Source organism: Eptesicus fuscus, chromosome 15 (genome assembly GCF_027574615.1).
Source record: "Eptesicus fuscus isolate TK198812 chromosome 15, DD_ASM_mEF_20220401, whole genome shotgun sequence".
Taxonomy (NCBI): domain Eukaryota; kingdom Metazoa; phylum Chordata; class Mammalia; order Chiroptera; family Vespertilionidae; genus Eptesicus; species Eptesicus fuscus.
In genome coordinates this window covers 51,491,790-51,519,184 of record NC_072487.1, presented here as the reverse complement: position 1 = coordinate 51,519,184, position 27,395 = coordinate 51,491,790, and the positions used below count along the sequence as shown (strand labels likewise).

General features: G+C 36.4%; 1 protein-coding gene across 3 annotated transcripts in view; it reads right to left on the bottom strand.

Annotated features, from left to right (window-relative positions):
* Window positions 1-1,612: 1,612 nt before the first annotated feature.
* Window positions 1,613-27,395, bottom strand: part of ZCCHC7 (zinc finger CCHC-type containing 7) — a 200,667-nt gene continuing 174,884 nt past the window's right edge. For all 3 annotated transcript variants that reach the window (XM_028146046.2, XM_008141899.3, XM_054727025.1), the window contains exons 6-9: window positions 26,857-26,892; window positions 6,232-6,327; window positions 4,832-4,949; window positions 1,613-2,915 (exon numbers count right to left, since the gene is read on the bottom strand). In XM_028146046.2, coding sequence (XP_028001847.2) covers window positions 2,479-2,915; window positions 4,832-4,949; window positions 6,232-6,327; window positions 26,857-26,892 — 687 coding nt within the window. In that variant the 3' untranslated portion in view covers window positions 1,613-2,478. The remainder of the gene's footprint in view (window positions 2,916-4,831; window positions 4,950-6,231; window positions 6,328-26,856; window positions 26,893-27,395) is intronic.

The following is a 27,395-nucleotide window of genomic DNA, read 5'->3' as shown; positions in this document are numbered from 1 at the left end:
TAACTTCTATTTTATCACAATAAAATCATTGGAGAATATATGATGTGTGTAGAAGGATTTTTTATAAAAATAATAAAAATTAGAAACAACAAAAAAGTTCAGCAATAGGAAGCTGATTAAATAAATTATGTATAGCTACGTAATAGGATATCATGAAGCCATGAAAAATAATGATGTAGATATATATTTGATTGAAAATATTTTCATGCCCTGGCCGGTTTGGCTCAGTGGATAGAGCGTCGGCTTGCAGACTGAAAGGTCCCAGGTTCGATTCCGGCCAAGGGCATGTACCTTGGTTGCGGGCACATCCCCAGCAGGAGGTGTGCGGGAGGCAGCTGATGGATGTTTCTCTCTCATCCATGTTTCTAACTCTCTATCCCTCTCCCTTCCTCTCTGTAAAAAAATCAATAAAATTTATTTTAAAAAAAAAGAAAATATTTTCACTATTAAGTATAAAAACAGCTTACAAAATAATGTATATATGTATAAAAAACATATGGGAGGATAGATAGTAAGAATGTTACCCGTATCTTTGGGTAGAAGAATCAGGTATGATTTTATATTAAAAAAACCGCCCTCCCCCCAATTAACATGTACTCCTTATAAAACATAAAAATAAACAGCCTGATAACAGGTACTGTTAACTGCATGGTTCTGAAGTAATAGGCACAGCATGACCCACAAAAGCCAGGCTTTCCTTTGAGAGAATGGGAGGTGGTGCCTCTCCGCTCAACTCTAAAAATGCCAAATGTGAAAAATAAGAGAATGTGAAGAGTCCTAACCGATTTGGCTCAGTGGATAGAGCGTCGGCCTGCGGACTCAAGGGTCTCAGGTACGATTCCGGTCAAGGGCATGTACCTTGGTTGCGGGCACATCCCCAGTAGGAGTTATGCAGGAGGCAGCTGATCGATGTTTCTCTCTCATCGATGTTTCTAACTCTCTCTCCCTCTCCCTTCCTCTCTGTAAAAATATCAATAAAATATATTTTTAAAAAAAGAGAGAATGTGCAGAAACAAATAGAAAAGAAAAAAAAAGTTTCCTTCCCTTCTCCACACAATCTTCTATGTATGGAAGATGCCACGCCATGCTTGTTCTGGGTCCTTTTGAGGAATAATGCCTGCTATCTCAAGGCGTACCCCTCCCTGGAGCCGCTGGCACTTTTAGCAGGGTGTTAAGACTCTGCTCACTTATCTTGGGGTCAAAACAATCCCAGCTGATTTGTGAGGACGCCGCACACCAACACACAATGAACCCTTACACTTAGCACAAAGCTGAGCAGCCACCGGGCAGGTGAGGACTGAAGACTGTGGACCTACAATTTACATGGGAGCTGACTTTGGAGGAGAGAGTTTTCCCCGGAAAGACAAGAGAGCGGATCCTACCAGATATTTGGCAGTTTGTGAGCTTCACAAAGACAAACTAAGAATCTAACACTATAAAACTGTCTCAGTGTACCTTGCTTTATTCTGGCAGAGCTAGTGCTTGGGCCACAAGGGCACATTAACCCCAGTTACTGGAGATTTTATAACTTTAGTCACTTGTCCAACCCAAGTATGCCCTTTGTCGCCCAAACCCTCATTGGCTTTTTACATATCAGACACATTTATTTACTCTATTTCAGACATTTTATTTTTCCAATTCTAACATTAGGCTTTGATAAGTACAAAAGGCTCGCAAGTACAAAAATTCCTGTATAGCTATACAGTTAAAAAACCCATGAAAACAAAAAAATAATTTTTAAAAGTTGGGCAGTATTCATCTCTATATAGCCAAGTGACAGTGTTCTTGAAGTGTGGCTGTAAAAATGGTAGAAACTATTTCATTGTGATGACATCAACTGTTTGAGGGCTCTATTTCACTTGTTTCAGGAAATCTGTCCTGGGACGTTTACACTGGATGGATTCCTTGCCTGTATTTCACAACAGCCCACTTTCCTGCTTCTTCAGGGCTTTAGTGACAATGCCTTCATTGCTCATCCCTGATGCTCTGACCAAAGGAAGATTCTGACCCCAGCTTCAGAAGCCAGTAAAGCTTAGATTTATAACTATTATCCTTTCCAATGTTAAAAAGGGTAATGATGAAAAAGATCTATGAATTTTTCACGTCAGCATTGATTTCTCTTCCGGCAAGGACTTAATTTACATATGCACACTGCAGATGAATTACATTTGATGAGCTTTAATTTTTTCAAAGTATTTTTAAAAATTCTCTTGAAAAGATTAATTCTTCCTACCTATAGGATTCTGAGTAAAAATGACCAACTGGAACAGGGGAAGTCCGACTTTATCTTTGTTTTTCCACCTAGTAACCTGCTGGACACAGAGAACCATCTCCAAGGTCTTCATTCAGCAGCTCTAGGGTATGGCTGAGATTAAACAAAACAAAAAACCAAACCTCACTTTAATTAGTAAAAAGATTGGCAGAATGTTGTAGACATGAAGAGCAGACAAATGCTGGAAAGCCCGATCGGCAGCTGTCTCACAGTCTAGACTTTTTCCTCCTCTGCTTAATAAGAAATAAGTTGTCATCGTCCTCCTCCTCCACGCAGCGCTCCTTCTTCTTATGCTTGCCCCGCCTGCCCTCTCTGGGCAGCTTGTCTTCCGGCTTGTGCTGGTGTGAGTGGTGAGAGGACTTGTGAGGCTTCTGGGTTTTGAAGGTTCCAAGGGAAGAGTGGGTTCTGGGGCCTCTGGGAAAGTCCTCATCCTCGTCATGACACCTGTCGGCCTTCCTGTGCTTTTCACGCTCTCTGTTGTGCCTGCTCGTTGTTTCTTTTTGGGTTTCTTTCTTTTCTTGAGGCCACCTTGTGTTTCTCCTTGAGGCCTGGCTCTTCTTCATGTCATGGTGGGACCTCTGATTTGCTGCTTTCGTATGCGGCCTCTTGAACTGCCTTGGAAAATCCCCATTTTTCTGGAGTTCTGGAAAATATAAAAGTATTTTTGCATATTCTGCAGCAAGATAGTCCATGCAGAGCTTTCCTAAGTCTGTAAATAACTTAGCAGAGAGGGAAGCCAGACATTTAAATGCATTAACGATAGGGCATTCTAAAGGGCCCTTACTAAAGTGCAAGTCACTCACTAAGAACTATATGGCTGTAGTTACACATTTCTGATTGCTAACAGTGAAGAACATCCAGAAGTCCAATGATATTCATTCTGTTCAATACAATCTATCTAGGTTAAACAGTGCAGATGAGGGCAAGCGAGAGCAGTCATCATCCTAGCTTCGTGAAGAAAAGACATGTCTGACCAATTCAAGGGACAGCCCTTGATAATAAGGTTAAGCAAGATGCATAACAGTCTTATTGACAGACTCATATGATATTTCAATTACACCCTGAAGATAAAGTCTGGCCACAGTACTTAGTTAGAGGTGGATGCCAAAGAGGACAGATAATTCCTCCAGAGCAGAGATCGCTGGCTTGGAGACTGAGTGTGCAGTTGTGCACACACGTGTCTTCGAGTTCTTAGTGCAGATCTGATGTTATGTTTTGTTAGGACGTGGCTCTCACTACAAGTATCTGATACAGTGATTCTGACAGGGTAGGTGGGAGATGAGGTTACAGTGAGGGATGAAAATTAACATCTCAACAGAATCTTCAAAGACTAAAGAAGTGCCTCCCCTCCAAATGAAATGAAGTGCCAAGTAATATATTTAGGGGATAAAAAATGCATTTTGGAATATAGAGAAAAAATAAGTAATAGATTTATAGACTTCGGCATAAAATGAAAATTCCAATGAAGCACAGCAAGCTTCAAAGTGAATCTGTGCTGCAGAGCTGTCAATACAACCAGTTAAAAAAGGAAACCAAATCGTTTTTCTCTGATTATAAAACTTATAAACACTCATTACAGAAAACTTGGGAACTAAAGAAAAGTATAAAAAAATAATGAAACAGAAGCATCCATAATCCTTTAATCCAGAGATGACATTTTGGTGCATTTCTTTTTAATGTGTTAAAAAGAATCCGGAAAAGAGTAACAAAAAAGGCCCAAAGAATCAACAATGTACAGGTCAACTTGAAAAACAAAGAATTGTTTGTTCCCAAAGCAAGAAAAATAATTGGTAAACCACCTTGAAGTATATTGCAAGAAAGAACAGAGGTCGAAAAAACAGGCTTATGTTATAGGATAATTTGGTGAGAAAGAACCTTATGTTATAGCAACAGAAAACAAAGAAGCCACATAGGGTGGCTATGGACCTGGAGCTCAGCTCATGGCCGATAGGAAATGACATCTTTGGGGAAGCTCCAGGAATTCACCCAGTAGGAATGCCTGTCTTTCTATGAAAAATACTAGAGCTATACAAAGGGGGAACAAATTACTAGTCAAACAGAAAAATCTCAAAGGAGCCTTTAAAACTCTGCATACATATATGGGTAGAAGTACTTTCTGGACATTTTCTAAAATTATCATTATGTTAGAAAAATGTTTATTGGGAATAGATTACAACACAGGATTTTTTTAAAAATTTATTTTAGATAGGAAGGGATAGGGACAGAAAGAGAGAAAAACATCAGTGTGAGAAACATCCACTGGTTATGTACCCCAACTAGGGATGGAACCTGCACCCTGGGTAGGTGCCCTAACTGGGAATTGAGCCCATGACCTTCCAGTATACGACCTTCCAACCAACTGAGCCACAGGGGCCAGGGCACAACCTAGGATTTTTGAAGTGGGTACTTGATTTCTGGAGATCAAGAAAGTTCCAGTTTCCATGGTAATTAAAAATTTTTCTGTGTTAACCAATGACCCCCAAAGCAGGTAAAAACAGTGCGAAAAAGAAATTTGGGAACTATTGCAAAGTTGATCTAGCAAGAAGTCTAATAAGGTACCTTTTACTTTTCGTTTTATTCTGTATTCTCGCTCCCGAATTTCGTATTTGTCATCATAGTAGTAGATGAATGGAGATGTTGGAAAGGTCTGGTTAAACATTCGCCTTTCTGTACATTCCTGCAAATTGTATTTGAAATTAGGATGTCACAAGGGCATACTGTTAAACAACCTTTTTGCAAGATCATGAATGGCTGTAATTGGAGATGAGTCCCACATCACTGATACTCATTCTTGGCTGCAGGCTGTGGTCTTGCTGGACACCCGTAGGATCACCCAGCCTGACATCCAATCAAGTATTTTTTTCAGACTTGAATTTTCTTCTCTTACTTCTTTACCTATGAAACCCTTATCTCTTTTCAATCTTTCCTGCCAACCCACTCCCCCAGTTTGAGTTGACAGCAATGGCTGGGGGGAAGAGGAGAGGTCCCTACTGCACTGCCTCATACCTGTTAGAGGGTTTATTTTATTTGGCCTTATGTTGTATTAGACCTATGCTTCTTTGTCTCTTCAACAGCCTTCCATCAAGTGCTTTCCCCTTCTCTTTTCCCCTTCACATTTACATCCTAGATGTGTGTAACTTCTTAGCTCTGTGCTCTTTTTCCTACCACATAAGTGGTTTGTAAACTTATTTTAACACAATACTCACTGGGGGGGAAACAGTTGATTCTTATGGTGGGGAACAGCGTGGTGGTGGGTTGTGTCCAGTTTGAAATGCTCTTAGGTGATTCTGAAACACCCCAAAGGAACCCTCTCATCTCTTCAATTCCCCCCACTCAAGGTAAGTTCAAATCACTAGTCAAACAGAAAATCACTCCTGTCATTCCTTACCCAGGACAGCTCCCTATTCTCATGACTCTGACCTTCCCTTGCCTCACAGTTTCCATATGCTCGGCCTGAATACACCTATGTAGTAGGCTTTTTTTAAAATCATGACCTGTGACATATATCCATTCAGCACGCCTGAAACCAACTATCTTTCTTTTCTTTGAAAGAGGTTTCCCTTTGGAACGTTCCCATTTCTGTCTTTTGCCATCGTACCTAAAACTTATTTATGCGAGTTCAATACTTCTTAGCTAGGTATTGAAGAAAAATTAGAATACCTCTTAGGAAGAAAGTATGTGAAATATCCATATAAAGTTTAGCTAATTTATCATAATTTTGGCATTATATACTTGATTTGTAATTCTAAGTATCTGATCAAGCTGGTACATACATACATTTAGGAACATAATTGGCAGGGATGAGAGAAGTAAATTAGTTGAAACTATATTAAATCTCACTTTAGAATGTTAGTTTCTAAAAAAGTAAGCGTTCAGAATTACATTAATTTTGAGTTCATCTTTCATCCATCACTTCCTGACAACAGAATGCTTTATGCCCAAATGCCACTCAGACTTACATGTCCATAATGGCCTTCTTGACCACAGTTGTAGCAATACATTAAGGCTGATTGTCCAGAAGGAGTCTTCGGCTTTTTGGGTGGTCCAGGTTTAGTCTGTAACAAGAATATTTGTAAGGTTTTATTAAATTTTAGAAGAAAATTAAAACCTCATTCTTTCTAAAATGTCTTCTGAAAGTCAGTGTAGAGACCCCACCTTCAGATGACTGTATAGTAAAGTGTATAACATGATAACAATTCTTTGATTCTTTTAAAAAATATATATTTTATTGATTCTTTACGGAGAGGAAGAGAGACGGATAGAGAACCAGAAACATCAATGAGAGAGAAACATCGATGAGCAGCCTCCTGCACACCCCCTACTGGGGATGTGCCTGCAACCAAGGTACATGCCCTTGACTGGAATCAAACCCGGGACCTTTCAGTCCGCAGGCCAACACTCTATCCACTGAGCCAAACGGGTCAGGGCTCAATTCTTTATTCTTAACATCAGTGTGTGCTTTCCTCTCCTTCCTTACACCTCATTCCATTCAGCATTATACCCAACACTGTGTTAGGTATTAGGTATCCCAGATAGAAAAGAATAAAAGGCTAGTAGAACATGACAGGCATATAAATAGATAATGACAGGACAATGTAAACACAGTGATAGAAGCATGTACAAGTATTAATGGAGTGGCAAGACAGACCCACCATTGGATGGGCTGAGGCAGTTAGGGAAAGTGTTCCTGGAAATACAAATTTTAAATTTACTCTCAAAGAATTAGGTGTAAGTCAAATGGATAATCCTTGGTAGAGGGAACAACATGAACGATGGCATGGAACTAAGAAAGAGCATACCTGCCAACAAAGTATAAGATGCATGACCAAGGTCCTGGCCAGGTGTGCTCAGTGGTTAGAGCGCTGGCCCCAGCACTGGAGTTGCAGGTTCCATCTCCAGCCCTGGTCGGGGTACATGTGGGAGGCAACCAATTGATATGGCTCTTTCACATAAATATTTCTCTCCTTCTATCTTTTTCTCTCTCCTTCCCTCCCTCAACTCTCTCTAAAAATCAATGGAAAAAATATCCTCTGGTGAGGATTAACAACAACAAAAAGATGCATGACCAGGTATAAGGAAAATGGGGCTGGAGAAAGCATGGCAAAAAAATGGAGGGCTTATAAGTCATGTTAAGGAGCTTGGGCTTCATCTAGGGTTATATGTAAGGATTTAAGTGTAGGAGCAGAGTAGTTAGAATTGCATTTTGGAAAAGCCATTTTGGCTTGTAGCTACAAAGGAGGGTGACCATAAGCAAGAGGAGGTTAGATGTAGGAGAAAGACCAATGAAGTGGCTGTTGGCCAATTACAGGTGAGGTGATGAGGGCCCAAACTACCAGAGTAATAAGAATAAGGAAAAGGGAATAGATTTGGGTACTTTTAGAAAATAAAACTGGTATTACTTGAACATTGAAAAGGTAACAGGGAACGAGGAAAAGAAATCAGGATGCTTTCCAGGTTTCTATCTTGAGTGACTTGGTGAGTAGAGGTGCCAACAATGGATTCAGAAAAGAAGGAGGAGCCAATGTCGGGGGAGAAATGACAAAGTTTGCCTTGGATGTTGAGTCTCTCGGTGGAGATGCCCACCAGGAGGTTGACTACGTAGGATGAAACTTAGGGAATGTGTCTTAACTAAAGATTAGATCTGAAAGCATTCTGCTCAACAGCGGAGGTGGAACTGACCAGAGTGAACGGGATCGCCACAGCCCATACGAACAGCAGTGAGCTAAGGCCGGAACCCTGGGCATTAACAACATGTAAGGGGGAGAGAAGGAAAGGTTAAAGGATGCAGAGCCACTGGAGAATACAGTCACAGACCTTACAGAGCAGGTTCAGGTAGGATGAGCTGATCTACGAAGTCAAATATAGCAGAGGCCTAGTGGGATTAGAACTAAGAAACATCTGTTAGACTTACAATTGTTCATGGATAACTTATTGTAAGAATTTTGGAATCAGTGGGAAGGTACCAAGTTGAAGGCAATAGGTTGAATAGTGAAAAGATGCTTACAAAGGTGGTAAAACTATAAAGAAGATCAAGGAAATGATTACCCACAAAGCCAGGAAGATGCTTATACTTCTGGGGGAAAAGAACAGTGCACAGAGAGTTTTGGGGTAGCTGCAATTTTCTGTTTCTTGAACATAGTGGTGTTATATGATTTGAGTGTGTGTTATAGAACTAATTTATTAAATTGTACATGCTTGCCGAAACCGGTTTGGCTCAGTGGAAAGAGCATCGGTCTGCGGACTAGAAGGTCACAGGTTCGATTCTGGTCAAGGGCATATACATTGGTTGCGGGCACATCCCCCGGTGAGGGGTGTGCAGGAGGCAGCTGGTCGATGTCTCTCTCTCATCGATGTTTCTAGCTCTCTATCCCTCTCCCTTCCTCTCTGTGAAAAATCAATAAAATATATTTAAAAAAATTGTACACGCTTTATGCACTTTTCAGCATGTATATTACATTTTACAAGAAATCTTAAAAAAATGAAATAAAAGTTGAAGGAAAGGAGACAGTAAGTACATGTAATTTTGAGAGACATGAATAAGAAGAGGCAGAATAAGACAAGGTAGTCCCTAGGAGGAAGTGGGGGTGTTGGTGAAGTTTGTTATTAGAATGGGAGAGACCTGAACCTGTGAGAAAGCTAGTAGAGATGGAGACGTTGAAAACAGAGGAAAGAAAGGAGAAAATGGATTGAGCAAAACCCTGGAGGCAGCAGGGGCTTTGAAAAGCAGAAAAACCAATCTCCCCTTCCCCTAACCCTGTTTGTTTTTTGGGGGGAGATTGGAAAGATGAGATTAAACTTGGGTAAGTTTATTTCTTATGTTCTTTATTCGGATCCTATAACAAAGAGTGCTGGTCTGCCAAATAATTTTGCTGCTGTTCAGTGTGGCAAACGGGTGGTTTGTGGAACTTTCATTTTCTTGACACAGGAAAATACAGGTTATAAAAATCTTTTTCAAACAACTTTACTTTTAGCTCCTATTTCCTAAAATGGAATACTGGAGAATGACAATAACCTGAAAGTTCTTTTCTACTGAAAATGACTACAAATGCTAGACAAAATGGAATTTAAAAACCTCAGCTATTATCAATCAGGATATAATAAAAAACATAATCAACAAATGTCTTGTATTCTCCAATTAAAATGTGGTTCATAAATTAAGACCAGCTAAAAGGCATTAAACAGCCGGGACCGGTTTGGCTCAGTGGATAGAGCGTCGGCCTGCTGACTCAAGGGTCCCGGGTTCGATTCCGGTCGGGGGCATGTACCTTGGTTGCGGGCACATCCCCAGTAGGGGGTGTGCAGGAGGCAGCTGGTCGATGTTTCTCTCTCATCGATGTTTCTAACTCTCTATCCCTCTCTCTTCCTCTCTGTAAAAAATAAATAAATAAATAAATAAAAGGCATTAAACTACTATGCACATAAGCACGCACCACTCATTATAGTGGTTTATACATTAGTTCAGGTAGTATAGCACCAGAAGACAGGAAATTATTAAGGAGAAATAATTTTTTCATCTGAAAAGGTAAGCATGTTACTTGATTGTGACATAAAATTGCAACCATGAGCATATGTTATTTAAAAGAAATAAATAAAACCAAGAGAGACCGTGTCATGAATGTGAAGGTAGAACAGATGATGCTTCAAGGAAGTTGTCAAAAGCTACTGATGGGTCAAGTAAGATGAAGACAAACAAAATCCGTTGGACTTAGCAATCAGGAAGTTGTTTGCAACTGGAAACTGTTGTGAGCAGTTTCACTCGAGGGGTAGGGGCATAAGTCAGACTGTAGTGGGTTCATTGCAAGTTGAAAAGATGCTGGAGAAGAGAACATAGAGGACTTTTTAAAGAAACTAGACTGTGTATGGGAGAAGGGAAGGGGATGAGTAGAGCAGAACGCAAGTCCGAGGATGCCTCCACCACTGCTGGGCACGGGGCATGAGCAAATGCACGCATTCTTTCATTAACTGATTTTAAACATATCGAGTGACTAATACATACAAGTCAGTGTTCTAAGATTAGGTAATTGAGAAGTGAGCAAAACAAAAATCATTGCTCATATATCCAGGTGGAAGACAGATAAATAAAACCACCACCAACACATACACACAATCAGATAGTAATAAATGGTTATGTGAATGAGAGTCTTTGGTGGTGACTTAGATTGAGTTTTAGGAAACTCTCACTGGGATAGTCAATCCTTATAACAAGAAAAAACAAGTATTCAATGACTGGGGAAACAGCATTCTAGGCTTAAGGCATTGGGAACAGGTAGTGCAAAGCACAAAAGCAGGCATATTTCAGTATCTGGAAAATATCTGTAAACTTGGAAGTGTAGTAGGTGAGGAAGAGCTGCAGAGGAGGAGGTTCTAGAGGTAGAATGGGACCAGATCACTTAGAGCTGTGTAAACCAGGGTGAAGAGAGCTGGGTTTATCTTAAGTAGCATGAGAAGCTAGTTTGAAGCTAATAGTAGGTGCTCAATAACTAGCAGCAACTGTTAGCAGACTGTAAGCGATCATAGAAAGGACAATCCACACTCCCAAATAATAAATGTTCTTTGAAAAACTGACCTGTTTACAAATTTTTTAATTTATGTTCATTTGTGTAAATATATGGCAATTTATCTTTGAGGCAAGATTTCTAGATTCACTGATGAGAAGGTGAATATGCTATTTTTATTTCACTGGAATAAAAGATTCCATTGGCTCAAATCCTATGCAAAAAAACAAGATGAGGGGATGGGGGGGCAATGGGGGAATAAGGACACATAATATAATACCTTAATCAATAAAGAAAAATATATACATATTAAAAAATAATAAAAAATTAAATAAAAAATAAACAAGATGAATCAGGAAGTAACGAGGAAGTAGGCTGGTGAGAACCAAATTAGCAGGGAATCCAGACATGGAATTTGACTGCTATGGACTTCCTCATGGGAGGGGCCACCATACCTCTACAGCAGATGTGGTTTCTCCTCAGTAGCATAGAACACAGGGACAGTCACATTACTACACAGCTCTCCAGGGGTCATTCCTGTCACCTCCACTCAGAGTAAAGGCCACCTTTATTTAATACTGTGACAGTGCTCCTGACCCACCTTTTCCCTATTTCACCTTCTAGTGTACTAAACGGGTTATTTATTATGTTTATTATCTACTTCTCCATTGGTAGAATGTAAGGTGCATGAGGGCAGGGATCTTTGCTTGGACCACTGTGTACCCCTATGCCAAGAGTCTAGAATAAGTGTTGGCAGACTATGGGCAGCAGGCCAAATTTGGCCCACTGCCTGTTTTTGTATGGCTCACAAGGGAAGAATAGTTTTTACATTTTTAAATGGCTAAAAAAATATTTCACAGCATGTAAAGATTATATGAAATTCAAAATTCAGTGTCTATAAATAAAGTTTTATTGGGATACAACCAGGCACATCTGTTTACAGACTATCTGTGGCTGCTTTTCATGCTACAGGGGCATAGTTATGATAGAGACCACATGGCCTGCCAAGCTAAAATATTTACTATCTGGCTCTTTATTACAGAAAATGTTTGCTGACGCCTGACCTAGAACATAATAAGTGCACAATAAGTAGCTGGTGAATAAGTAGATAATAAAGACTCCAAAATTCCTCTGACTTTACTTTATTGCCTAAGTCTGGGGAAATTACAAGTAGTCGAAATGCTGTTCCATCTGCCTATATCACTCTTTCCCCAGATACACATGGAGAACTCCTTCATCTCTTGGCTCAAATGTCATCTTTGTAAGGCCTTCCTGATCACCCTATTTAAAATAGCCAGCTACCTCCAATTGGAGCACCTATCCTGCTTCACTGAGTTTTTCCCTCATACTTCATGGCACTTATCGCATCTGATACACCACATATTTTACTTGTTTGTTTGGTCTATACCCCAGCTCACAGGGATTTGTCTCTGTTTAGTTCACTGTTGTATCCCAGATCCTGGAACAGGGCCAGGCATAGAATAGTTCAGTAAATATTTTTTAAAAATGTTTTTATTGATTTCAGAGAGAGAGAGAGAGAGAGAGGGAGAGAGATAGAAACATCAATGATGAGAGAGAATCACATCGATCAGCTGCCTCCTGCATGCCCCCGACGGGGGATCAAGCCTGCAATCCAGGCATGTGCCCTGATCGGGAATCGAACCATGACCCCCTGGTTCATGGGTGGATGCTCAACCACTGAGCCATACCAGCAGGACAGTAAATATTAGTAAATGAATGAGATAATGCATATGTAAAGTACATGGCCCATAGTGAGCATCCAATACATTTTAGTCACTAAAGACAACCTGTATATTAAAATGCCTGAATAAATTAACACAACTTTCTAAGGATCTCCTCTATTTCACATTGAGAGAGTGGTACATACTCTGGCAGAATCGGGAAGGAGTTACTAATATAGAGAATAGGAATTCAGTTTTACAATTACTAGGGATAAAGAGATCCTTTTTAATCAAGATTTTGAAAGCATGTTTCATGTCGACACTTATTTTATTTTGAAAGTAATCTCATTCAAAAAGCCTCAAATTTAGCCTTACTGTTCATTTATGCTCGTGGATGAAGTGCAAACATTTGGGTGTTCATTCATCTGAATAATGTCACTAGTTAAAAACTTCCATTATTACCAATAAAAATAGCAACTGTATTTATATTGTGCTATGAAATTCTAAACTGTTTCACAATAATTAATTAGTAAATGACATGACAAACGCTATCTACATACTCTCATTTTAATAAACCATCATGTACTAGGACTTAATAGGAATGAAATCAGCCTAGATCTTACCTAATTAGAGAACATTTCTATAGTAGAATACAGTACTGAAAACTCAATAATGATTTCCAGTGGACAAGTTTTCATACTATGATCTAACAAAAATCTTACAGCTATTTAAAGTGTTAGAAATACAAATCTGTGACTCAATACTTCTGCCTTGGAGCATGTCTTTATTTTTAATTAACAGTAAAGGTCCAATTTAAAGCAGAATGTGTCAACTGATTAGCTTTAAGTTCAGAGTTCTGTCATACATGTTTGCACTGTGGACAAAAAGTTAAATGGAGGGAACAAATGTAATTTTTTAGAACTTTTTTTATTTGTTTGTTAATCCTCACCCGAGGATATTTTTTCTGCTGATTTTTAGAGAGTGGAAGGGAGGGGGAGAGGCACAGAGAGAGAAACATCAATGTGAGAGAGACACACCTATTAGTTGCCTCCTGCACGTGCCCCAGCTGGGGCCGGGGATTGAGCCTGCAAACGAGGTACATGCTCTTGTCAGTCCATGGGCTGATGCTACAACCACTGAGCAAACTGGGCTAGAACTTTTTTTAAGTTAAAAAATTTACCTTAAGACTTTGACCTAATGGATACCAAATGAACTATTTATGAAAGCAGCTTTTTCTTTTCTTTCTTCTCGCTTTTTTTTTTTTTTGGTTACAGACATTTAAATCATCTATATTTGTAGGGTGATATCTTAGAGATTACTTTACTATCAATATATAGAAGTAATAACCTGGGAGATAGCATTACCTATGAAAGGTCCATCCCATCTGCTATTCTTGCTGAAAGCTTTTCATGCACCAGTAAACTCAGTAAATATCAGAAGATAAAGCATAAGCCTACCACGCCACGGATTTACTTCTAATGTCTCCTCAAAGTGCTGCCCGATGCAACGATTACAAATGATTTTCTTCTAATGTCATTTTACATAACCCTTTTTTCTGCATGAGTAGTTAGTGCGGAATGAATGAATGAATGCCATTAAAACAGTTAATCATTATCTGGGACACTAGCCTTACTCCCTTCACTACTAGGAATCTCCATGACAAAGGCCAAGAGATCAAAACGCCAGAGCTACCTCAGTGTCCTATTTCTAACAGTAATTTTTTATGCAAATGAACCTGCTGGGCATCTCCCTCTGTGACCTTGAGCTGCCCTTATCTAAACTGACTTTGATCCAATGAAGACTTGCATCTTGTTGAAGCTCATTACTATATAGGATATGCAATCAATTTCCCTAATTAAAGGGAATTTTCTACTCTCGTGACCACAAAATGCACTTATTTTTATAATCATACATATGCTTAATGACTAGACTATATGTTTTCATTTATTAATCCAATGTGTTATATGAACATATATTAAAAAGCAAGTCTATGAAGCACTTGATGTAAATGTATTCACAAACGAACGTAACATGGAGTAAAGTACTGAGCTCAGCTCCAGTCTTTCTGCACGTGTCACATGTGTACTCACACCTCTTAAATCCATATGCTTTTCATGCTTGAGAACCTTATCTTTCAAAAATTTTCCAATAAGCTAACAGTACAAGCATCTCAATATCCATGTAATTAAAAAAACAATCCTAGCCAAGTAATCAAATAGAATTTCTCAAGAAAATGTTACCCCAAATCAAAAACTTGCCATCATAGTCAAAGCCCATTAGTTGAAAAAGGGACCTAATGGTATGAACCTGACATTTAACCAGAACAAAAGCTGAATTAAAAATATACTTTCTTCCCCTGTTTAAACATATCATTTTCTGTGCCTACTCTAGACATCATATTTGATTGTCTAAGTATTTTATTTAGTTTCATAAAGAATAGGCAGGGCAAGAAGAATGGGTGCCTTCCCTTTCCTTTGGTAGTATTTACAATATAAATGCCAACAGAAATGGAACTGGTACACAGTCAAGAAAAATCACATCTGGGGCCTAAAGGAATCAAAAACAGAAATTTAAAAGTTGGGCAGTTTTGCAGTGAACTGAGTCTGTGAGAAGGCAAAAATGATCCCATGTAACGAAAGATACAAATGATGCCCTGTCTCCCCTTATCAGTATTTTTCTGGGGCTAGGTGCTCCTCACACCTGGAGATCTGAACAGGTCTTATTCCAACCATGATTTTGGTCAAAGCCATCCATGTGCACAGTGTTCTGGCAAATATTCACACTATTACTTCCCTTTGAGGAACATGGGAAGAAATACTCTCTAAGCTCAAGGCTTTGAAATTATTTTAAAATAAGGCATCCTTTATGAATTTTTTAAGTTTAATTTTTCCTCAGTGAAAAACAAATTCAATTGTAAAACGCTTCTAATTTTCCCTATATCTTAAAATGCCATTAAAAACACCACATATAATAATACACCTATATTTTTTGTGTTAAAAGAAAAACGACGACATGTATCTAACAGACTACCAATCCATCGGGTAATTCCTTAATTAGGCAGATTTTTGAAACATGTATTATGTACACAACAGACCGGAACGTCTCCTTTGGAGCATTTTCTAGTCTATCAGGTGATTACATCATTAAGCCACACATGCTACGTAGAAAAATCCTTATGAAAATTCATGAAAAAATGTACAGCACATCATTAGCATGCTGTAGACGTGTATGCTTTTGATATTTTCTCTGTTAAAAAAAACACACTACATGAAGTAATTAGTCCAGGTCATAAAAACACGAGAAAGGTACCAGACTCTGGTGAAAATGAAAATTGTAAAAAATTGCATCTCTCATGGTTTCACTGAGAGTAATTTGCTTTATTGGAAAATGGATTCTAAAACAGTGTTCATTTGAATTGCAGCAGAATAAAGAGTGTTGCTTTACTGATTTGGTACTTCCTATATACACGTAACTTCCTCTCTACCCCTCTTCTGATACTCATAGTTTTACAAACCAATGGGTTGAAGGTTGTAAATAACTAGTGGTCAGGCTATTAATTATTCAAGGCCTTGCAGTACTGTGTGTCTGTATACTTATATATCTTCACTTTAGGTAACCAAGAGTGTAAAGGACTGCATGAGTGTATCTTTTGTAGTAAAACTACGTTAAAGTAATATGAATGGAGGTAAACTGTTGGTATAACTCCTAATAGTGAAAAGATGATATATTAACAACATTAAGCATTAGGCAACATCTAAGAGATAATATATTTGGAGACTAAAAGAAATGAAACACAAGTTTTATAAAAAGAAGTTATTAAACTTATTAATTTATGATTTCTCTTTTTGTGAATGAGATCCTTCCCCCACAAAAACACACCCACACAACAACAACAAAAGAGAACCTCAGCAAGCAGAGAACAATGAACATATGCAAGACAGTAAGGATCACAGTAACGCACTTCCTGAATGTTCTAAATCTTCATGGCTTAAAAAGCACCCCAATTTTCTCCAAAGGTAGTGGCATTTATTCACTGGGCCATAGCTAATTTTACATGGAATGCAAAAATATTAGTTTAAGTTTAATTTACCACCCTATTTAAATATTTCCAATGTAGCTCTCAACCTGCAGAGCTATCCCTCTGTCTATTTTAATTTTAAAGTAAGTTAGCAAAGGCTTCCTTCTTAATCCCCAGAGACTACCTACATAGTGACACAAACGCACAAATTTATGACAGCAACATAAATGCTCTTCTGAAGTAATGTGCAACATTAAGTGAAAATCGTTTCCTGGAAAGATATTATAGGTATCTATATTTTATTTGCCATCTTAAACATATCTGGGTCTTTATGGCCTTATTTTAAAAATGTATTTCCTTTTTATATTTCCTGGTGCAAATGGACTGCATAAATAAGCAATGTGCTATGAGGCTTCAGACCAGCCGATAAAACCTTTCAATTTTCATGCCAGCTTCTTCTTTTGTAATTCAAATCCGCCTGGAAACTGGCAGCTCTGAAAACTGAAACAAGCACTGCCACAAATACCTTGTAATGCTATCGACCTTGTCTGCCCATGCAGTGAGAAAGGGGGATGCGTATGTGTCTGCAGCCATCCAGATAACACAACTCATTTTTTTTGGGGGGGGGCGGGGTAGGGATAACAGAAGCCAGCCCCAGACTGTGCACCAAAAGCAGTCATTACCAGGCATGCTGGAGAATAAGTCTCTTCAAAATACACAGTGCATTTAAAAACCATATATGAGGCTGAGCCACTGCTGTCATTACCAATTTTAATTTAGCTCCTTCAGTTTGCCAGCCAGATAAACTCTTTAGTGCTGTTTTTAATCTATTTGCCACATTTTATGTTTAAGATTATAGTAATATGGACAGGAGAAGGAATCACTTTTAGGGGAAATAAAGAAATAGATCCGCTTATCGGCGCCCATCAGAAAGTTCATTAATCAGCCAGGCTTTGTGCCCTCTAAATTGAAAGGTTAAATAATCCTCTCAGGAATATTTCTCGGCCCCTCCGCCAATTGTCCGGAGAGAAGCTGCCATTCATAGTACGCGGGATCGGTGACAGGGTATCTTACCACTGTTTGGACCCCAAACAATGATGGACAAATGGCCTGGTTTACAAAGAACCTTTTAGTACATGGATGGAAAAGGACCACAAGCTTGGATGCAGGGTGGAGGGATGAGGGGGGCATGGAGACAGGATGTGGGGGGAAGGGACAGGAAAGAACACATACATGTGTGAATGCATGGATATTTTATCTGACTGTTTACTGGAGTGGACTATTAAACATAGAATCCACATTAATATACATCTTCTAACCATATTAAGTCTTTAACACACTCAAATCTGCATCTATATAGATATATCTCATACAATTGTACGTAAATCATCATTGAAAAAATTGTGGAATAGAGCCATAGCTTTATTATGTTTATTATCTAATATACAGGGGATCCAAATAAACCCCAAGATTTTCATTTTTAGTATGACTCCACATGACTTACAACACATAGAACTGCCCCTCCCCACAACCAGCCCTGCTTATTCTACTGAAAAGTACTCTTAACCATCAGTCACAAAGGCAGGGAATTCCACAGCTGTAAGGCCCTGTTTAAAGGAGGGAAGTGATGATTCCTTGCTTTAACAATATGCTCCACCTTAGCTCCTGCTTGCCTTAAAATAAAGAACAAACATAAAAAACAGGAATGCTCTTTGAAAGAATACAAATCCCATGCACCGTGACAGTGCTCAGTTTTGTGTTGTCTTTTTTGCTGGACTTGTAGGAGAATATGGGTGGGAATCTGCAAAACAACTGACCAAGCTTACACCTCAGCATTCTGCTGTGAAATCAGGCTGGTTTCTGGCATCAGTCATGTGAAGGCATGAAGCAGTTTTACAAAAGTGCAAAAAACTGATATGTTATTTGTTTCATTCCTCATCTCATTAACATAAAACCTCTACCCCTAGCAGAAAGTATTATAATTGGTATTTGTGTATGAGAATTATTTAATTTCATATTATTCTCATTATTTATAAAGGAAGCAAAGATTTATGTAATTTAGCGTATGAAAGATAACTATATTCAGCTGACACTGACATCACCATTTAAAAATTTACATTTATTCACTTAATTTTTTTTTTCAAACTGATATGGTCGTATCTTTATATGGTACACATTTCATACAGACATTTTCATTAGGAAAGGAAGTTAGCCTAAATATTTTTTGTGATCTACTCATAAATGTCTGTATGATTTTTTAAGCAAATCAAATTAAGAAAATAATTTGCTTGCTATATTTAGTTAAGAGTTACCCACCTACATTTCTAGACCAGAAGAAAAGTATAAATAATTAGAAAATAAAAACTGAGGTAAATAATTTTGTTAACAAAAGACAATGCTTGTGAGTATTTTAATTTCAATAACTATAAGAAGGAAACATTTTTAGGAGATAGAGTAAAGAGGTCATTATGAATCTCCTCATCTTAGGCAAAGACATTACAATAATCCGAGTTTGGGCTATCAGTCCCGAGGCCATCTCTCCAGGTGTGAGGAGTCCACGAGTTTGCAGCATTGGAGTTGACATGGTGTTGAACACAGGCTTTGCGCTAGGTACTGTGCTAAGTACTTCACGTTTATCATCTCATTGCATTCCTACAATATCCCTAGAAGGCACTGTCCCCATTTTTCAGATGAAGAAACCGAGAATTTAGAGGATAAATATTTTAACTAGGTTTGCACAGCTAGTAAATGAAAGACCCACAATTTGAACCGAATGGTTCCAAAGCTGGTATTCTTTCCCCTATATTATGATAAAAAAGGAAATTCCCTAATAATTTCCTCAGAACTAAATATGCCCCTCAAGCTCCATTTTATGAAATGATTTTCTAAGAACAAACTTAAGGAAAGATCCAAAACGTAGTTCCCCTAACTGAAAAGGCATGTGAGGTAATCTACAAATACATTAAAGGAAAAATATAAAAATGGGTATTTATAGACATGGATATATTACAAAATTATAAAGATGACCTTATAATCGATCTAATAGATTCAGTTCTACATGATTTTTGAAAAAAGGAATGAAAATAATTGGATAGCTTTATTATCAATTGATTCACACATGTGAATTCTTTTTACAAAGCTGATTTCTGATCATTCCCACAGAATGTTTTTAAGATGACCTATCAGTGTATTGTTATACCTATTAAGGTGAAGGCTATTTTAATCCCAAACATATTTAATTTTTTTCTAGTTAAATGTTCTCCAAACATGGAGCATTTTCTCCATATAATACTTTTGATATATCTGAAAAAAAAAAAAAAAAAGAGTTATGGGTCTTGGAGGACCATTGCTGAACTCAAAATAGTTGGAAGAAAACACAAGCACACCTAACTCAAAACATAATTCTCATGACTTTCTGGTACGTGGGGATCAAATGAATTTTAAGTAGAAAATCTGGTGGATTTTATCCACAATTCATTAACTTTTGATCATTTAAAAGATTTAGGTTTTAAAACCATAAACTTAATTCAACTTAAGTTTACTACTGAAGTTTATACCACAACAGGAAATATAACACTAGTTTAGAGAGTGTTCATATCAACAAGTCCAGGGGGTCTTTTAGGAATCTTTTCCTGTAGATTCTTCAAATAATTAACCAAAACCCTTAAAGGTTATGGTTGATCATGACTGTCAGTATCTAAATGATTCCTAATCTATTAGGAATTACTGTAATCTACCACATCACTCACATGCAATGGCTAGTAAAAGGAACATATTAATACACATGTCAATGGTCCAGTATACTTTCTCTACTTCCACTGAAATGTCCAGAAAAGATTATGACAAGCTCAACCACCTGGAATATATTTATTTAAGGAATGGCATGAATCAACTGTTCAAAGTACATATGAAAAATAATCACTCAAATATGCTGAAATTATTCTACATAATACTTCTATGGTTGTTATGTGTAGTTAACATGACAAAGAATAGGCCACATTCTAGATTTTTAAACTGCAATTTGTTATACAGTCAGATACTGAGCAGTGTTAAACTGCATGAATTCTGAAAATTCTCAGACTACTTGTTTATATTCATTTTGTCATAACAGGAAAACTTTTTCAAAGCGTAGAATTGTGAGTAAAAAAAAAAGTAGTTTCCTTTAGGGTCATATGACTAATGTATGTGCTTTTTTTTAAAGGAGAAAATATTTTTAAAAGTTATGTATACTAAAATTACAAATACTTAGAAATGGCATTTAATTACCACAAAATTTAAGTATCAAGAAGAAATTGCCCATATAATGACTAACTATAATTATAAAGTTGGACATACTAGGGAACAGAGAAAAGGATAGTGAAGAGTCCAAATGTAATTTTCCATCTTTTTATCACCATCAGGGCCATTTGTTAACAGGTAAGAAAATGAAGACTACAAGTATTTCTTTAAATTTTTAAAACAGAAGTAAAACTTGAAGCTGATACAGTAAAATATGTTAAGTCTTAAATGGAATCATCTTTGCCTCCAGCCTTTGGGGCAGATAAAAAAGCACAGGGACTTTTTTTGGTCAAATGAAGAAAAGAAGTTACTGTTTATAGTACAGTCTCAGATTCAATTAGTTTATTATTGAGCAACATGTACTACCGAAAAAATGAACAGAAATCAGGACAATGGGTGATAAAAATAGTAAAGATATTTAGAAGGTGGCAAAAAGGCAGCTGCTTCCAGGCCAAACATTTATAATGACTGTTTTCTAAATTGTGTATGTTACATACTTTTCAAGAAAGAAAGAAAAAAAAAAAAAAAAAACCAAACCCTGCTCAGAATATGTCGTATTGATTTCCCATTTAAAGCAAATTAATTTCATTAAAATATTGAAAATCAATTAAGTTGGGAATTTCTCTAAGGGGATGACACCTCAATCTGTTTGAAAAGAAAATATGAAGGTTCTCTCTAAAAATAGAAATAAATTATATCTAAATCTATATAATTTTATTGTACTTCCATTCAAAAATAAGTTTGTATATGAATTGTTTAAATGTCTGAGGAAACATTGTGAGAGGAAAAATAACATGCATTTATAATTCACAACACTCACTTTCTTCCTCTTCCTTTTACAGAAGCTTTAGAAAATTGCTTTTTTATGATTTGGCAAATTGTATTTATTTTTAAATGAATCTCATTTATTGAGATTGATAATTCCAGGTTTCATTTGCTTTGAAATTGCATTTTCCAATTGCTTTGAATGATAAGTTCTGGCAAGATGTGGTCCAACATGCCAGTGGAAATAGAGATTTAAAAAAATCAGTTGACCTACTCTATAAATGTAGTAATTATCTTTTATACTAAATTCAAAACATGGTAAATTGAAGTAAAAAAATCACCAGCAAAATGTTCACCCTAAATTCTTTAAGGACAGGTAAATAAATATTAAAGTATTCACAGAAAATTTCCACTTGAAAAATCTTTAAAAATTTTAGTCACCGTCCAAATGTATTTTCTATCTCGGTTATCACAGATGGAGTATTAGAAAATAATTTATTGGTGCTTACTCAGAAAATTATTTTTATTCAGACAACAAGTAACTTTAAATATAAAGCAGTCTGATTTATTTTGTAGAACTACAATGGAAAGATGGCCCTGAGGTACAACAAAATAGTCATGTGCCTTCTAAATCATCAGAGCACAATTACATTCACCTCAGCAGTGTTTTAATACTAAAGGTATTTTTAATGAAACGAAATCTCTGAAAATTTGACAGAGATGTAATATCTCAACAGCAACACTTAAACAGTCAAAACATTGAAATAGTGATGTCAGATATGGAGGAAAAAACTACAATTAAAAAAAAAAAAGTACTCCTACATCTTGAGGAAGTTGGCAAAGTGAAGTGAACTATCAAAATAAATAAATTTATAAGTGTTACTTTAGGATAATCTGTATGCTGGGCCTCAAAAAATGGTACAAAGAACAAGTTGATTTAAAAAATTCCAAAATAGAGTGAGGCTTACTTCTCATTCTATTTTGGAGTTATTGAACATTTTAAAATACAGTAACCAGTTCTATATTCTTAAACACACACACACACACACACACACACACACACACACACACACACACACATGAGACATATCACTTGATATCTACCATGCAGATGAGATCCTTGGGTTCTGCAGTTCTGTTATGTAGCCAAAAAGCTCTCTGAAAGAGATTTAGAATTCCCAACATCTATCCAATTAAGAGCCCGTTTTCTTTTTTTCATGAAAAGAAAATATTCTGGCTGGAGGGAGACTTCTTGAAACTCTTTATTTCACATTTTAACTTATAAAAAATTCCATTTTAGTATTAGGCAACTAGAAAATTGTTACCCACCCTATCTTACATCACAATAATTTCAGAAAAAAAGACTTCTGTGGCTATAGCCTCACAATCAAATTCCACTTTCTTTTTCCTTTCTTTTGGACCATACAACATGTTTCTAAAGTTAAATTTAAATCTGTTGACATTTTGGGTTACCTACTAGGTGGTACGGCATAGGATGCTTTAGAGAGTTACATTCTCGTTTATGAGAATGAGAGTAAAAATCTCATTTCCATACTGTGAGAGCCCAGAAAACATTTCTAAACTGATGTTTCCAGGGTAGGAGAGAAAAACTTGAGTGGCAAAACTAAGTGATACTTTAAATTATGATCCATAAGATACACTCTGGCATTCAGCTAGTTCAGGTAAGACTACTATTAACTGCTAGTAACCTCTGGTCACAAGCCTCTTCTAGGCTAGAAAGGAAGGCAAGGCAAGGAAACTTTACTCCCCATTTCTCTGACAACAAGTATTTTACTTTTTGAAGTGTGAATTCTAGGCATTTAAATGTTATATATAAAGAATCATTTAAAATGTAATTCTTCCTTTCTGCTTAAACTTTTAGTTAAAGTAAAAGGTAGCAGGTTGTAACACATTTTAACAATGCACACAAAGAAATCCAAGGGCAAAATTAAACATAAAAGATGTATTGTCCTTTTTGGTTCTTAATACATTCGGCCCCAAAGTAGCAAACTCCTAGCTACTTTTTTAAGTAGATTAAAATCAAGATGAACAAAATGTCCAAGGCATGTCAAATTATAGCCTCTACTAGTTAAAGATTCTGTTGGTTGTAAAACTCTGTTGGTGGCCATTTTGGCCTAGGATTTTTAATATAAATGAGCCTAGAAATGACAGGGGGTAGGGAAAGGGACTTTCCTTCTTGAATAGTTACAGGGGAGTGTGTGTGTGGGGGATTTTATCTAGAATAAAAAATGAAAAAGAATATTCAAAGTCAGACATTACCAAAATCTGAAAATATAACAAATTAAAATACAAGAACAGTGCTATATTATTGAAGATTTAAAAACCTTTCTAAACATTCTGAAGGAGGGAAATACGTAAACCACTTGGGAAATAAAAATCATATTTTTCTTTTTCCCATGCAGGTCTCCTAAGTGATAATCAAAAAGTCCTTAAATTATATGGCAATTTTGTAGCTATTAAAATATATAATAGATATATAGGCAGTGTTTTAGAGTTTTATTAGCATGTGCCCTTTAGAATGATGGTTTTAGTTTTTATTAATCTAATGAAGTCTAGTCAAGTTGGTTAAAAAGCTATTCTATTCACATACAAGTTGTTAAGGATGCTTTATTTGATCTCTCATGAAATTGCTGAGTAGTGAACATGTTTCCTTTTGTGTTCAAATAAATTTCACAAGCCTACTTATACCAATCAACTTCATCACCTTTTTATGTGTTTGAAAGATAATACTTTGTATTATTAAGCTTTAAAAAATATATATATTTTTTCCTTTTTGTAAAAATATTTTTTTATTGATTTCAGAGAGGAAGGGAAAGGGAGACAGAGGGAGAAACATCAATGATGAGAGAGAATCAGTGATTGGCTGCCTCCTGCATGCCCCGCACTGGGGATCAAGCCAGCAGCCTTGGCATGTGCTGTGATTTCCTGGTTAGGTCGTCGTCGTCGTCGCTTAACCACTGAGCCACACTGACTGGGCTCAAAAAATACTTTTAAGGAAAGTGATTCCTAGATAGATCTTAAATTGAATTTGCTAAACTTTAGGTGTAAATGTCCTTCTAGTCTTCCTGATTGGAAGCCAGATAAAAGCAACTGAAAAGTTCTCAAATGCAAATAAACATTTCCAAACTGAATATACTAATCAATTTCTCCCCCCAAAAAAGCACAGTTCATTTTGGGTAAGAAATGTATACTTTGATTAGAGAAAGAAATTAACCAATGATTAAGTGTAGAAATTTCCAGAGTTTTAAGAAGACTGGTTTAAATCAATATACAGCAGCAATTCTAACCTAGGTTTCATTACTTGGTCATTGCTCTGATTGATGCCACATTCGAGTGTGAGGGCTACTATGAGTCAATAGATGGCAGTCCATCGCCTAGTAAAAGAACTGAAGATGACTAAACTCACCATGCATTCTGCTTTTATTCAAGATTAAATATTGCCTAATTGTACACATTTGGATACTGCCTATATACATAACTATTTAACTATTTTATTTTAGATGGATTGATATATATGTATACATATTTCTGAATATACAAATTCTGCATTTATACTTGCATAGTAAACTATTCCTAATTTTAGTTTAGACTTGATAATTATGAATTGGGATAGCTGCTCCAATATTATTTTGAAAATTAATCAATATTCTAGGTTGAGACAAACAGACTTTTCAAAATGACTTTGTTATACCTATAGATAGAATATAATGTTATTCTCTCCAAGATAATTCATTTTGTTTCACTAATTTTTTCGTAACTATTCTTTTTATAATTTGTTTTTTAAAAGCTACAATATTAAATATTCAAATATTTATGTTATACTAAACACCAATTTCTAATCTTCTATGAGAGTTATATAAAAGAATATAAATGCAAATAATGAAAAGAGTGGCTTTAAAATAGTACTACCATCACTTCAAGTTTTCAGGATTGGAATTCTCTAAGTTAGGGGAAAAGGGAAAAGAAATGCAATATCAAATCCATTAGGCTATTACTTAATTAAAATACTGATAAAAATGCTATACAAAGAGTGACTGTGATCTTGAAAGTGTAATATGGTTGAATTCCAATCAAGTTTAGACTATAAGAATTTCACCACAGTGTTAAGATAAAAAATTATACATAAGCACAGATATAATGCATCTATAAGTTACATCTGTAAAAATATATGTGTACATATATGGGTGTGTGTGTGCGTATATACATTTTAGTTTTATAGTGAAGACTTTAAGAAAACCCAATCTGGGATTGAGGGATAGCTGAGTAATTATAGCTTTCTACTAAGAATCTTTAAATAAATTAAACAGTGATAACAGAATGTAGGAACAAACTACCTGATATTATTCCTTGCTTCTTGGGACTGTGGTAAGACATATTGGTAGTATAATCTACTTATTGGTTTACCTTTTATTTCATAAAGAGGAGAGCAGTAAAAAGACATGTTTTGTAAAAACTTTGCCTTTTCTATTTTTACTACCTGTCTTCCATAAAGAAAACTTTTAAATATGTTAATCTTTAAGAAAATAGCTTTTAATTACATTGTATAATTTTAAAATTAAAAGTAATTTTTATTATTGTCTCTTGCTCAGCACAGCATACTTAATACATTAAAAGAAATGACTAGCAGGGTTTTGGTGAACTCTCAAAATTATTTAAGGTGACTATTAGAAGTGAACTGACTTCATAATATTGAACATTAGTAAACTGATTCCATAACAATGTTTTCTGCTTCTACCAAGCCTAAAATCACAATAAAAAGGAAAGCAGAGAACTGAATAACTTGAATAGTATTAAGCAGATATTTATACACGTTGAATAAGTCAAGAGGGGCTTCAGCATATGACAGTTGAATTGTTCTGTATGAAAGATACACTAAGCTTTGTCTACCTTTATTAGAAATGTATGTAAATATTTCAGTAAAGCCAGAAAATTGATAATGGAAGATATTGTGGACTGTATGCTTGTGGACTGTAGATGATACAATATATTAGACACTAGATTACTATTATTTTTTTATGGTTCCTAGCATATACTTTTCCCTCTTTAATTTGAATTTAACCCAGAAAGACTGGGTTAAATGACGTAATCATTAAACGATGTGAGCAATAAAACACAATCAAAATCTTTTAAGAACAGGAAGATAAAGGATAGAGTAGTGGGCAGGGGAGAAGAGAAAAAGTATATTATTGCTCTCTCAGTGCAAAAACTCTTCAGATGTTTATTATCTTCCAGCAGAAGATGCTTGTCTATATTTTATGGTCAGCAGTTCAGAGAAGGGTAAATAGGCTAGGTCTTGGGGAAAATAAAAAAGGTGTTTCTACTCACCGTTAGGTGATACTGCCTCCAGATTTCTGGGCAAGCCTGGAAAATAAAAATATTGATCAGCTGGGAGCATGAAACAAGGTACTTTACAGCCTGTTGGTTTTGGCATAACCCAGCATCCACCGGTGTCGGTCACAGGAAAATAAGAAGCTTAACAGAAAGGGTCTGCATTTCAGCTTCAAAAACCTGGCTAGACAGTTTAATTGAATTTTACACTGGTTTAACACACTCCCTGCCATTGTCAGAAAGCCAGTAACAAAGTTTTCTCTCTCTTTTTTTCTTTTCGGGTTAGAAGTTTTGGGCACTAAGATGTGATTAAGAGCCATTACTCAGTTAAACTGATAAATGAACAGCAGTGGTTAAAATCAATGAGACTCACCAAGTACACCTTTTTAAAGAACATTTTGAACCTTGGTAGTATGATAGAAAACAATTTAATAGCAACTGCCTTTAAGACTTCACTGTGGTTACATAAGGTATTTCTGATGTCTGCTGCCATCTTTTGCCTAATCACTTTCTAACTTTCACTCCTCTATGAAATA